The 13,828-nt window shown below is 42.7% G+C and overlaps 1 protein-coding gene across 1 annotated transcript in view; it reads right to left on the minus strand.

Moving 5' to 3' along the window:
* The window catches only part of XRN2 (5'-3' exoribonuclease 2), a gene marked incomplete at its 5' end in the record, with an annotated part of 28,633 nt that extends 14,831 nt beyond the window's left edge, over positions 1-13,802 (minus strand). Inside the window, 15 exons of the mRNA XM_008946780.1 lie at positions 181-270; positions 355-462; positions 3,988-4,123; positions 6,943-7,061; positions 8,381-8,512; positions 9,071-9,115; positions 10,395-10,502; positions 10,590-10,647; positions 10,748-10,881; positions 10,983-11,057; positions 11,470-11,627; positions 11,961-12,011; positions 12,118-12,190; positions 13,552-13,641; positions 13,722-13,802. Coding sequence (XP_008945028.1) covers positions 181-270; positions 355-462; positions 3,988-4,123; positions 6,943-7,061; positions 8,381-8,512; positions 9,071-9,115; positions 10,395-10,502; positions 10,590-10,647; positions 10,748-10,881; positions 10,983-11,057; positions 11,470-11,627; positions 11,961-12,011; positions 12,118-12,190; positions 13,552-13,641; positions 13,722-13,802 — 1,458 coding nt within the window. The remainder of the gene's footprint in view (positions 1-180; positions 271-354; positions 463-3,987; positions 4,124-6,942; positions 7,062-8,380; positions 8,513-9,070; positions 9,116-10,394; positions 10,503-10,589; positions 10,648-10,747; positions 10,882-10,982; positions 11,058-11,469; positions 11,628-11,960; positions 12,012-12,117; positions 12,191-13,551; positions 13,642-13,721) is intronic.
* Positions 13,803-13,828: the final 26 nt, after the last annotated feature.

Here is a 13,828-nt window from a genome sequence, read left to right on the forward strand (position 1 = left end):
GTCAGGAGATAATTTTTCTCCCTGAAACATCTGAATTCAAAGAATAACTTCTAAGAATGCCAAAAAAGTTCCCTCCCAGTCTCCATTCTTCTTCTGCCCGAGGTGGGAAGCAGCAAGTCATGCTCACACAACTGCAAGATGCCATCAGCTTCCTGAGAGGGACCCCCCAGGGACTCTTACCGGGTCTGTCATCAGCTTCCTCCACGTGGGCGGCAGAAAGTTCCCACTCGCTGCTGGAAACACTCCCATAAGCTGCTCAAGAGGCTTAAACTGTTGAAATCAAACAGGCAGATGTAGGAGGCTTCTAATGAGTTGTTAAATGACAGATTTATAAATAAAGGAGAGAAGCCCTACCGGCCTGGAGCCCTTCTCAAAGTCTGAAGGCATGTCTGCAATGCCCTCGAAGTCAGAAGCGAAGGGAGCGTAGTGGAAGGGGTAGTACCAGTTCCAGGAGGCACAGCCCTAGGACAGAGCAACAAAACCAGATCAATTAGGAAAACAAACGAAGGCCAGTCACTAAAGATGACAATGTTCAGCCCAGCATCACGAAGAGAAGTCCCCATGACCAGACAAGGAAGAGCTCTTGCCTCTGAAGGTACACCGAGCTTCAGCGTGGGACTGGGCTTTCCCCAGGCAGCCTAGAGCAAGTGATTCACAGGGCAGTGGGTGGAGACCATGGGCACCTCCTTGGCAGCACCCAGCTCCTCTGCCAGAGGACCTCTGCTCTGTGCTAGGTCTGAGTCACCACGGGAGGCAGCCAGACAGGACACCTAGCACCAGAACCACATGGATGACCGTACAGCAGAATCCTAGTCCCAGCTTCAAGACACTAATGTACCTCATGCCTTCTTCCTCACCCTCAAGAAAAACCCCTCATGAGCATGCACACAAACTCCAGTAAAACCAAGCACAAAAATTTCTTGCAAAGAGTAGAAAATCAGTCCATCCATGCAGTTAAGCAGACCCTGCCACTACACTGAGGAGCTTGTAACAACAGGACACATTCTCAAAATTCTCCACTTCTGTAGAGCTGCTACCACATCTTGAACAGGCAAATGCAGAGAAGGAATTTCCAAGCTCTCTGTGACTGCATAAAGGCCAGAGCTATGCCAGTCAGAAAGCCATTACCAAGGTCTCCACATGAACAGAACTAGTACTTTGGGGGCAGCACACAGTTTTCACCACTTCACCACTGTATGTCCATGGAAAACCCCACCTCTAACTTGGGGACCTGGGCAACTGGAGAACCCTGATATGACACACGCTACAAGGTGTGAAAATGGGAACACTATTTGTTGCAGGTTGAGAATAATTCTGGTTTTACCTGTTACTTTCTCATTCAGCACTAGCACTAATACACACTGAGTAACATTTTGCTTTTCCCCTCTTATTCTTCTGTCTTGAATGCTGGGAAATATAAAGTGCATTCACTTGAAAGAGGCAAAATAACCCTTCAACAGGAGAAAAAGTAAACTCAAACCACATCAGAACACAATGCACTTTGTAAAGGAAAACGTGGCTCTACAAGGGCTAAGTCAAGTTTTCACCTTCTCAGCTATTTTTCTTAGCAGTACTACTTGAATCAAAAGCTTACTATTTTGACTTGAATTCTGAATAAGTAAATGTCAATGAGGCTCCTCCAGTGGTGTTTTCAGTATAAAATTAGAGACTATAATTATTAGATGCAATTCTTCAGATGGTTTCAGTATGTTTCAAAATCCAGGTGGATTGGGTTCTTTCTTATCTTTGTAATGGTTTGTTTTTCCCTCTCCAAACAGATGTCCCCACTAGTGGAGCATGCTCTGCATTATTAGCTTCTTGTAAGAATAGAAAAGCACGGAACGTATTCTGCCGAATTTTATGGGCAGTGAGCAACAGCTATTGAAGGCAATTCTTACTATGGTAAAAAGGAAAGAAAAACCACCAAACAAACCAACCCACAAACAAAACCCCCTCATGCAAATCTATTTTGAGATTCCCCCAGCCCAAGAGCTTCCCCATCTGAATCCCAGAGGGGCAGAGAGCTTTGCTGCTCCCCATGCACACAGAATGCCCACGCACTGCAGGCTGCAGCATCTCACCCACCCCTGGTTCTGTTCCACATGTACAGACAGCAGCATGTGCAAGTCTTTCTCTGCTGTGCTGGGTGAAGTCCACTATGTCATTCTGATAAGGTCTCTAGAGAGGCTTGCCTTCTTTCTGAGTAGTATGAAGCCAAAGGTAAAGCCCTCAGCATGGGTGTACTTTCATCAAGTCTTGCTTTGGAACAGTTCCAAACCAGAAAACGTTTTCCTTACAGTTGTTTTCCTTGAGGTATTATTGGCACTTCTCCTCAGTTTTCCTGAGAGCACTATGGTCCTGCCTCAAGCTGTTGTCAAGCTCACCCATCTATTTTCTGTGCAGCTGTAATCATCTATCACTCCTGCATGCACCAGTGACTTCTGCCAGCAAGCTGACAGACTCAGGAGGACAAGGAGTCACCCACATCCTTCTCAACAACTGAACTGGTTTTACCAACTACAGTTGTGGGGACTTGGCTGGGTGCTTTTCAGTTTGGTACATGCCAGTTTTCCTAAACATTTAAAGCCACAAACCTCTCAACAGCACACAGGCTGATGCAGCCCTGGCTCAGCCACCCAGAAAAGCACGTGGTGAGGTCTGCATGAGCTCACAGCCACTGAGCACACAGCAGTGAGCACACACTCCACGCATGCTTCTTTGAGTACAAACTTCATTTTACAGCCCCCAAGTGAGTATAAATATTTTGGTTGCCTCATAAATATTATCTCAGTTTTGCCATATGCTGCCTTCCTGCACACCCTTCAGTTTCCCCCAAAATCCAGGTGGATTTCTGCAGAGGTTTTGTACCACAGCAGCCCTGAAGGTCATGCAGACAGCTTCCAGCAAGGAGACACCTACAGCTAACCTGAAGGTTCATTTACACACTTTGGAGACAAAGTTCTAGGAATATACCTTGCCATGCTTAACAGGAACTTGGTCAGCTTTCAGCACACCTTAACTGTGAGCAGGACCATGGAAATTTCCACCTATAAAGATGTGCAGGTGCCATTTGTCCTTCACAAAAGGAACTACTCAAGGAAGTGCAGAGCTCAGATCAACTGCAAGAGACTTGCAAACCTTGAACTCATTGATTTTCATCCACCATAACATGCAAGTTGGAGCCCCAGCTCAAATTTAATACAATGGAAGGGAACACACTCCCTTCCTGTTCCAAGGGGGAGACAACCAACAAAGGAGCACACATTAACATAAACCAGCTTCCAGACCGCACAGTCTTCTTGTGGGCATGTGAGGTCTTGGCCCTGCCTGAGCTCTGAGCTGCACAGGTATGAGGCACCTATGGAAAACAGGCACTTTTATCAACACTGCACTGTGCTCAAGCTACACAGCCCCACTGAGACTGATCAGCTCCATCAGCTCGAGCACATTCTGCTCCCAGGTCACACATGAAATAGAACTTATTCTGTCTTCAGGGCACGAAGCTAGTTATTAACCACCAGTGCAAAAAGCCCCAACATCTAACTAATCTCTTGCCAATCTGACATCTCAATTATCAAAAGATTTAAATCAGACACAGATTACTTCAAACACAACACACTCCATAGAACATCGTTACAATCTACGGAGGAGACTGACAACTCTGTTCCTTTCAAATTCTTCCTGGCATCTCTCAGGCTTTGTCCTTTGTTCACTCATTCAGTCATCTGCAGTTTCACTCTGTGTGGCTATGCATTGCAAAGGGAAAACACACATTGGCCTGTAATAAACTAACAAGTGCTGTTTCTGTATGTGAGAAACAAAAACTTCATTCAAGTCATGAGTGTCAAACAGAACAGGCAGCCAATTCCATCTTCCAAAACACCCCACTGCTCCTCAAAATGAGCAATGGGTAACCATTATTTCCTGAAAAGGAATAGGGCACAGACAAAAGAAACCAGATGTTTCAGAGAAGAGAATTCTAAGTACCTGATAATAGTATCTGAGGACCCAGCAAAGCCCTTCCACGTAGGACTGCACAACTTTACGACGGAATTTCTCATCAGAGGCATCAACATCAAATTTGTTTTTGTAGTAGCGCTGTTTCCAGCCCGTCTCCCACAGCCTGCACAAAACCCACAGACAGACACGTTAGTACATATGCACATTTACCTCCCTGAGATAAAACACAAGCCAAAGTCACCTGCTGCTTCAGTTCCCATCTTTACACAACTGAAATGAGAGCCTAAGAAGCGGCAGCCGGCAGGAAGGAGAGCAGAGGTGGTGGCTGGCACCACAGCCAGCCCAGGTGAGTCTCTAAGCTGCCGTGCTGATGACCATGTCCTCACAGACCTGGTTAGCAGCAGGGCAGATTCTCAAACACGTGCCTGCTGCCATCAGGGCTTTTCAGAATTGTATTGCTCCTAGCAGCAGTTTCACCTTTCTGACCAGGAACCTACTACCCAAACTGTCACCTGAACTTTCCTCTTTAACTCTTCCAACCACTAGAAAGAGAATAAACTCTTCCCCTTGCTTATTTTTTTTAACCTACCCTAGGCCAAAATCTTTTTCTTACTGCAATATCTTCTCACATCAAGCTCATTCCTCTGTTCTTATTGCCCCTCTCAAGTGAAGAAGTGATATAGCTCCCCTGCTACTTGAAATAAGTAACTAAACAAACAGTAAGCAGCAGCAGCTTGATTTCTGTACTCTACTTCTGTTTAGGCAAGTTATGGTTACCAGCAGAATTATCTGTGACTCAGGAATCCTGTGCTTGCTGACTCACACCAGACGGGTTCCCTTTTACAGAGACATTTTCAATCTTTCATGAGATATAGATACTGAAAGCAAAAAAAGCAATCTCAGACACCATTTGTCATCACTTCACACAGCTCCCCCTTATGTCTGTCTGCAGATGGGGCAGGGCAAAACCCACCACTTACTCCTCTTTGGATCCCACAGCTCTACTGTATGACATGAGGAAAAAAGTGAATAATGTGCTGTACTATGCCACATTTCAGGCACAAATAATGATGATGATATGCTTCAGAACTGGCCCCCCTCACAAAACTCTTCCGTTTGGTTTTTGGGTTTGTTTTGTTGGTTTGTTTGTTTATTTTTTAATTTAAACCTATTATTCCCCATTGCACACGTGTTTTACACACATGCATCTCAAAGTTCACGTGGTTTTTGGTATTCAGCTGAACTAAGGGAAACTACAAATATGATGTAGATACTGCTTAAATCAAATAGTCCCTTAATACTGATTTTTTTCTTGAAATAGAATTTTGTTCTCAACAATTCAAGACTTGTCATTGATTATCACACCAGGTGAGTTCCCCTGCCACAAAGGCTGGGGCCACTTTAAAACACACACAGAATCTGAAGCACACAAGTAACCTGCAAGGTGAACTCACACTTGCCCACGAAACACCCTCCTGGTTTTGCAGAAAGGATCTTCCCTTGCTTCTCTTCTAAGTCAGCTGCCAGTACAGGGACACTTAAAAATCTGACCTGAGGTGATTCAAACTGCTGAGGAGGTGGAGAAACCAAGGTGTTCTCAGGAGCTTCAGGAAGGCAGGTGAGCAAGGGCAGAGCTACTTGTGCTGAAGTCTTGAAGGACAGAGTCAGAACATCTGCAGTCCACGAGCAGCTGACCTGAGGAACTCCCTGGCAGCTACACCCTTGCATAAATCAAAACCCCTTTTCCATAAGATAACACAACCCAGTCTGCTAGCTGCCTAAAACTACTTGTTCTGGTTTTAAAGTCATTCTAAGTACAAAATACATTTTCACAAACAACTGTTGCATCTAGTACGTTTATGCAGTTGTTTTTGCTCACAATGAGAAGGATGAATTTTCCACTCAGAAAAGCACATAAATATTCTGAGCTACAAAAGAGCTCCAGTGACTGCAGATGAATACAACATGTCCTCTTGCTTGACAATACCAACCTTGTCAAAACTACTGCTACTCCTAAATGGCCATGGTTCATTCACACTAGCTGCTGCAAAACACCTAGAGCTTCCTTTGGAACCTCTGCTAAAATTCAAATGCAAAGCAGCGTCAAAATTTATCCTGATTTTAGATAAAAATTCTGTTTGCTTGCAAAAAAAGTTCCATTCAGATCTGCACAGGCAGGAAAGAGAATAAGACTGGGAGCTAGAATCCCTGATACTGGAAGAGCTGATGTCACAAACGTCAACAACAGTGCAGGACAATTATGATCAGCATTTCCCAACAAAGTAACCCTTATTGTTTTCCTGTGTCCGCCTACGTCTCCTGATTCCACACAAAACAAGAACCTACTGATTGCATTTATTAGGGCAGAACCTTTAACAAAAAATTAGAAGGGCCTTCCCTCCTGACTTACATAGGTAGATTTAAACCTTTGATAAACACAGCCTCACTGGGAATTCAGTGTCAGTTAATTCCCATAAAATTCCTACCCCTTAACGACCTAGGGAGCAGCCATCCTAGGACCCTGCAAGAACTCTTCCTAGAGCACACAGGGCCTGCTGCAAGTCAAAGAAGGGGGAACACACCGTGACAGTTGGGGTACATAGTGCTGCACACCTGAGTGCAGCCTCATTGTGGGGGTTAAACAGCGCCAGGATGCAACGGCAGAGCAGCAGCATTCAGCTCACACTCAGAGCTGAGCAGCACGTCTGGCCAATCTAGCTCTCGGTCTCAGAGGGAGCAGTGGCTTGGAGGATGAAAACCTGCACGCATACTAATCTAGACACTTAGATTTAACAGCTATAGCTTACCCATCTCACTGGAATTTACTGAATATTCTAACCCTCCACATTAATTACCGCTGGATAAAAAGATCATAGAAAAGCATCTGAAGGTATTGCTGCTCTAAGCTAAATGGCATTAATTAGACTGCATCCATTTCAGCAATTTGCTAACAAAGTGCTACAAAAAAAAAAATGGCTTCACCTGATATTATCCTCTGGCTCAGGTTCACTGTCACTGTCCTCAGCTTTTCGCTTAATTCCGCCTGCCGGGGAGGGGCTGCTGTCGGAATTGAGGCTGGTGTTTGGAGATGATGAAGTTGTCTAGGGTCAGAATTATTACAGATAAACAGGAAAGGGGGGGAAGGGTTTATTAGGCATTTTAAATTCAAGTTAACATTATCAGCTTTGTGATAATCACATGCATTATTTCTAGTTCCCCAAACTCCAGGCAAAACCTACACAATCCTTCAACTATTCAGTCAGGTAGCAAAATAACACATCTTTGTATTAAAAGTTGGGCACTGACACGTGCAGGCAGTGTTCATGTGTTTGAGAAAGAAAACACTGCAATAAACAAGACAGTATAAATTGATAAAACATGCTATTTTTGATCTGTTCCCATTCTGGAATACAAGTGTTTTCTCCAGTCATACAGCTCACATTACATCTTGATTTTACAGCAGCAGTGAAAATTCCACATGCAGGCTACAAAGAGCTGCTTATAATTCAGAATGAGCAGAAATACCCAAAGTTGCTTCAAAACTGATCTTTGAAACTCCTTTTAAATGCACCTATTTTGATATTAGAGTCTAAAAGAAACTTCTCCCATTCCATAAAGGAATTGATTTGATTAACTCACACGAAAAATTTTCAAGATTACAAGGAAGGAACAGCAGAAGAAAAAGCATATTGTATTTATTTGGACTTAAGAGAGAGAACACACATCTTTGTGATGAAAAGGATCTTTAATTTGTTTCGTTTGGATGAAGATTTTTGCCCAGAAAGAATTTGTCATAATTGTTATTTAAAGTCAACAATCAAGACTTCTGACACAGCACTTGGCCTATTTCCAGTTTTCCCTCACTTTCTCATACCTTTCCAAAAACTTAATCCAAGTTTCTCCTCTTCCCAGGGAAAAGCAATGCTTTGGAAAGTGAAAGCAGGCTGACAAACACGTCAGTAAATCCCAAATTTCCAAAATACTTATGTCCATGTCTGTGTGTTCATACAAATTCCAGCAAGAATATTAAAGGACCTTCAGCTCAGGTATTCAGTCTGCATCTCTCACAAACCTACTGAGGAAGTCCCTAAACCTGTACTCACAAGGAGCTTTGACCCCACAAGTGCCAAACCCATCTGGGGAGAAGAACCATCGTACCTGACTCGGGTGCATTCACCCCACACTTGCCCTCCCACAACTATTTAACAAGCAGCACCATACCAAACATGAAAATAAAGAACACAGTTTTACCTGAGCAGCCTTACAAAAATTCGTTTTGGAAAGCCATTTCCTTGAAAAATAAGTTTTTTGGTGCCTGCTCTTCCAGAGAGCTTGACAGGGTAGAGCAAAAGGTGCCCGAGTAGCACAGGGTGTGGTTCCCTCCCCCTCTGTGTGTAAATACTGCTGAACATCCACTCACCGAGCTCTGTCTGTCATGCATTCTCATCTCAAAGGCAGCTTGTCTGGGGTTACTGATTGCCTGAGGACTAGATCGATTTCCCAGAGCTTGAGGGGAAAACTGTCCACCGGGGATAAAAGAAGGCTGATCCCTCTGGAAGATAAATGCAGAGAGCACGCTGAAGAAGCTGTGTAATCTCCACAGAGCTGGATGATGCACTCTCACAATTTTCAGATTACGGTCATATAAAACAAGCACCATTTACTCACTCAGTTCACCTTAAATTAGTTACATTTAACAAACTCAACTGGACATAACGACACAAGTGAGACTCTTCTGTTTCTATAATGAAGCTCTTTTAAAACCAACCAACCCACCCAGCCTGTATTCTGTGCCTGTGTTCATTCTCCTTGGAGTGAAAGGTGATTTTTTTGGGAAATGAGACCTCTACCTTACAAGGAAGAATGGATTCTTTGTAAGCACAGTGAATAACCCCTTCCACTCTACTTGGGACAGTCAGAAAACACCTCTACAGACACACAGAAAAAGCTGCAGTCTACAAGAAGTCAGGAAAAAAACCTTTAAAATCATTCACACCCAGGCCAGAAAATCCCACAATTACAACTGCAGTTCCACCCAACCCATCTGCTGAGAGCTCTGGCACACATTTTCATTCTTGATACTTTTTGCATTGGGAAAGGAATTAATTACCTTCATCCTTTTTCTTTTTTCTTTTTGCCGCCTTTTAAAGTTATCCTAAACAGAGAATACAGGGAAATCAAGTTAACCAACCACGCTGACTTCTTGGAAAAACATTGAATCATAATCCTCTACTGCACAGAAGGCTGTAAGGTTTTTGTTCTGAATAAGACACAGGTCAACTCTTGTGCCTGCAAGTCCAATGGAAAAGGGATAGAACTTTCTACCTTGAAAACCTAAAGGGGAAAAAAGTATCTGTGTATTCAAAGCTCCACGACTTCAGTAATGGCTTCTAAGTCTAGTTAGAGCCTTACTTCAAGGTGACAGCAGTGTCAAAGGACACAAGCTCCTTGCCTGCACTGGAACAACTGCCAAAAAACCAATACAATAAGAAAAAGCAGGAGACGTTAAAAGTCCTAGAAACAGGAAAAGAAGAGGCTCAAGGAAAGATATTTCCTACTCGTGGGCCATGGAAACTGGTAACTTGAATATCTGTGTGTTCAAAGCTCCACGACTTCAGTAATTGCTCCTTAGTTAGAGCCTTACTTCAAGGTGACAGCAGTGTCAAAGGACACAAGCTCCTTGCCTGCACTGGAACAACTGCCAAAAAACCAATACAATAAGAAAATGCAGGAGACGTTAAAAGTCCTAGAAACAGGAAAAGAAGAGGCTCAAGGAAAGATATTTCCTACTCGTGGGCCATGGAAACTGGTAACTTGAACACCATTTGCCCTTCATGAGAAGGGCTGCAGGCTGTGGCAATCATAAACAGAACATTTTGCCAGCACTGGCACAGTAGTTTTTGACTGTAAGTAAATACAGCTCTGCTTTCATTCACAAGGTGTTTTATGCCCTCTACTTAGTGAATAAACTGGAATATGTCTGCAAAAAATACTGCAGAAAGATCAAAAGAACAATTTACAGACATTTCAAATGGCAGGAGGTACTGCAAGGCAAGAATGCCCTTGAAATTCAGATGCTGTATTTCACCCCTGCTCATGGCTTGCACTTCCACAGGTTGCAGCAAATTACCAAACAATTCCTCCTTCAGTTTTCACAGCAGCTACTCAGAAAAGCTGCAGGCAGCAGCAGAACTCACATGCAGTTTTCACTTTGCAGCTACTTGGGATAACAACAGGAAAACAGGCCTTGTAGTTCAAGAAAAGAAAATCAACTCAAACCACAGAATTCTTTTTTTGAGTATTGAGAGATTCTAACAAAAAACCCAAACCAAACAATAAAGTTTGGGGTTTATTCTATTAGAGTGTCACAGTCTAACAGTAACACACGTGATTAACATAAAACTCCAAGAATGCAACAAGAACAAAAAAATTACATCATCATCTTTTCTCTTTTTGAAAATACTGTCTTCAACCTCTCCCACAGCTAACATGATCATCTGGACCCGCTGCAGGTTGACAAAACCACTTTCTGTGAGGTAACCCTGCAAATGAGAAAATAACAGCTGAAAAACAAGCCTATTTTTGGAGCAAACACACAGAGTTTCTTTTAAAAAGGCAAAAAAGTTTACCCCGGTTTTGTGCACCACGTTTTTGTATATGTTAACCAAGCGATCAATTGCTCCCTCCCTACAAGCAAACAGAAAACAAAAGCATGAGGTTCTTATCAACTCAAAACTGCAACAGGTTCACTGGCTGGCAGGAGAAGAAAACATCTATTCTTAACTACCTGATCTCCAAAGATGGCAAATGAGGAAGAAAGTCATTTCCCACAAAGAAGCACATGAAGACCCAGTCGTCAACACTTCTTTCAAAATCAAAAGTGAAGGGCAAACTGGCCATAGTGAGTTCTCTCTCCAAATACTGCAACACACCCCGAAAGAAAAGAGAACTTTAGAACATCCTCTGGATGGAGTTTAAAAACGTTCCTGCATAAAGCAGGCAGAGTAACTGCTCCAACGTACCTCTCGCAGAACACATAATCGGATGAAGATAAACTCCTGCTCAGCAACAGGGAGACTGTCTGCAAACTGGTCATGCTAAAAGGAAAGGAGAGAGCTGCATGACAAACCAGCTCACCTTGAAGCTTCTCCAGCCCAAAGGCTCACTCTGAGAGGAGCTAACAAGTGTACAGGAGCAGTTCCTCCAGCTCTTATGCCAAGCAAGCACTTGGCTGCTCTGGGTGTCACAAGTTAGTGATTGTTTTCTCCCACCAGTGGAAAAAAACCAACAACAAAACACCACAAGTGAGGAGGTAATGTTTGGCATAATATTTTTGTGCTACAAGTACAATATTTACTGATTAATATAAAAGGAAAGCTAGGTAATTCCAGTGATGTAATTTGCATTAAGTTTCAGCCAAAATCAACAGCCAGAATAACTTGAGGATCTCATGAAAACACAAAGTAGCTCACAGATGAAAAGAATTTCTAGAAAGAGCAAAATACTTACCTTGCCTTGTTTCTCCCTGGGCAAACCCTGGCAATCCTTAACCTCGTGTCCCATCTGGTTACAAAGAGCACAGGGCTTGGGCTTATTTGGTTTAAACTCTTCCCTAATTATGGTGAAGTTGGGTTCATGTGTGGCTAACCCAAGCATAATCAGATCAGCTACCAATCAAAAGAGAAGAATAAAATACAGTGAAGGATAAACATGAGTTAGCCTTTTTTTCTTCTTAAAAAAAACAACTTTAAAGCAAAGAACATTCTACCTTAAGCAAGCTGGAGCACACAGATGTGCTCACCCACAAACTGCCCCAGAGAGTAACACAAAGTGAGGGTCAGACCTTCAGCTACAAACAGCATGAGATCTTCCCCATCTACTGAGCTTTCAAAAACTAACACATACACTGGGTTATTTACACAAACAAAAGCCTAAAGCTACAGCCCAGCTCCATCACCAAACTGCACACAGGGACACATTGCTAGCAAAAGAGAACTCACCATCAGCCCCACACAGACAGTGATGAGTGTTTGGGTCATGGTTTGGTTGAGCTGTACAAAAGAAAATTACATTCAGTCAGCCAAAGTCATGTAAAATAAATTATTACTGACTGCACCTTCATTTAAAACAAGGTGTTCACATTTATTTGAAGTTTACCTCTTTGTCTTCTAATGTAATCCATGATTTTATGTTCACCTTCACCAGGAGCACTAGCATCAGATAAAATAACCTGTGAAGCATTTACAGAACTTAGACAATTTATGCCACCACAGCAAAAAAGAAATAAAACCCCCACAACTTATGTAGTTCCCCTACTGAATATTGAATCTGATTTATGAATAATTGAAATTTGCAGTTTTAACTAAAATACCATAAATAAATAACTAAATAAGTTCAAAATGAACTTATCTGAAGGTTTGGAACCAATTAATAGACCTTCATTTGTCTCTTCCAGTTCCAGGATTAAGTTGACATTGATTAAAATACCATTTAAATCATTACTGTCATTAACAGATTGGAAGTTTCCTGATAAATTATCAGGGCAATCGAAATGCACACTGGAGACCTAGCAGGCAGAGCAGACACATGCCTGCTTCCCTCTGGATCTCCTAAACATCACACACCTCCTCACAGTGATGCCCAGACAAGCATTAGGGTTTATAAACCCCCTGTCTGATGGAGGGAGTTAAACAGAGTCAACTGCCCCCTAATTAGACCACGTTAGCAGTCAGCTTATGGAGAATACAACAGCCAGCTGCATCTGAGAGGATGGACTGTTCTGCCCTCTTGTACAGAGCAAACAGGGGGCTGGCAGAAGCAAAACTCTGCCAAGTGGAGTGGCTGAGGAACAGGAGGACAGCACTGCAAAGCCCTGAAAGGCAAGAGAGCTGATATCTGTTATTTTCATTGCCTGTCATCTCTTGTCATCCAGCATTAGAAAAATGAGGACAATGCAGCCTGAGGTAGAAAACAAGTTTAAAGAAGAAAGAGCAAAAAGGGTACATATACAGTGTAACTTGAGACTTTTCCCCAAAAGAAAAAAATCCAACAGTATCCCTAAAATCCTCTCTCCCATTATATCAAAGTGTGGCTTCTACTATCAAATCTTTTCCTTGCTCTTAAAGGAAATCAAAACAAATGGTGCTGTTAGATGGTGTTATCAGGATGAAATATCTGTCATCCAAGATTAGAAAAATGAGGACAATGCAGCCTATCTGAGGTAGCAAACAAGTTTAAAGAAGAAAGAGCAAAAAGGGTACATATACAGTGTAACTTGAGACTTTTCCCCAAAAGAAAAAAATCCAACAGTATCCCTAAAATCCTCTCTCCCATTATATCAAAGTGTGGCTTCTACTATCAAATCTTTTCCTTGCTCTTAAAGGAAATCAAAACAAATGGTGCTGTTAGATGGTGTTATCAGGATGAAATATCTCTGAAGTCCCAGCAGAATGTGCACATTGGCCCATTATTAATAACAGCACAGTGCCAGGAGATGAGACAAGTCTCCCGAATTTATACTCTTCAGTTGTCTCCCAACCCAGCCTAATAGATCCCCTCCATTTTCCTCCAGTATGACTCTGTGAAACTCACTGTCAAATTCTTCCACCCCGGGTCACTGTTCAAGCGGTCAGCGATGTAGTAGCGCAGACATTTGGCAAGGTTGTCCATAAACTCAGTTCCCTACGAAGGGAATGGAATAAAACAGATTAAACCTTCATCCAGACACTGGCAATTGCAGGTTAAAGTGCAAGATCACTCACTGGGGTGATACAGTTGCTGTCAAATCTCTCCTTCACTTCTTCTGGAGGAAGAATGCCACCTAGAGCAATGACAGCATTTAACAGATTAATGAATATGGAACATTAAA

This window comes from Merops nubicus, unplaced genomic scaffold, assembly GCF_000691845.1.
Source record: "Merops nubicus isolate BGI_N331 unplaced genomic scaffold, ASM69184v1 scaffold3539, whole genome shotgun sequence".
Lineage (NCBI taxonomy): Eukaryota > Metazoa > Chordata > Aves > Coraciiformes > Meropidae > Merops > Merops nubicus.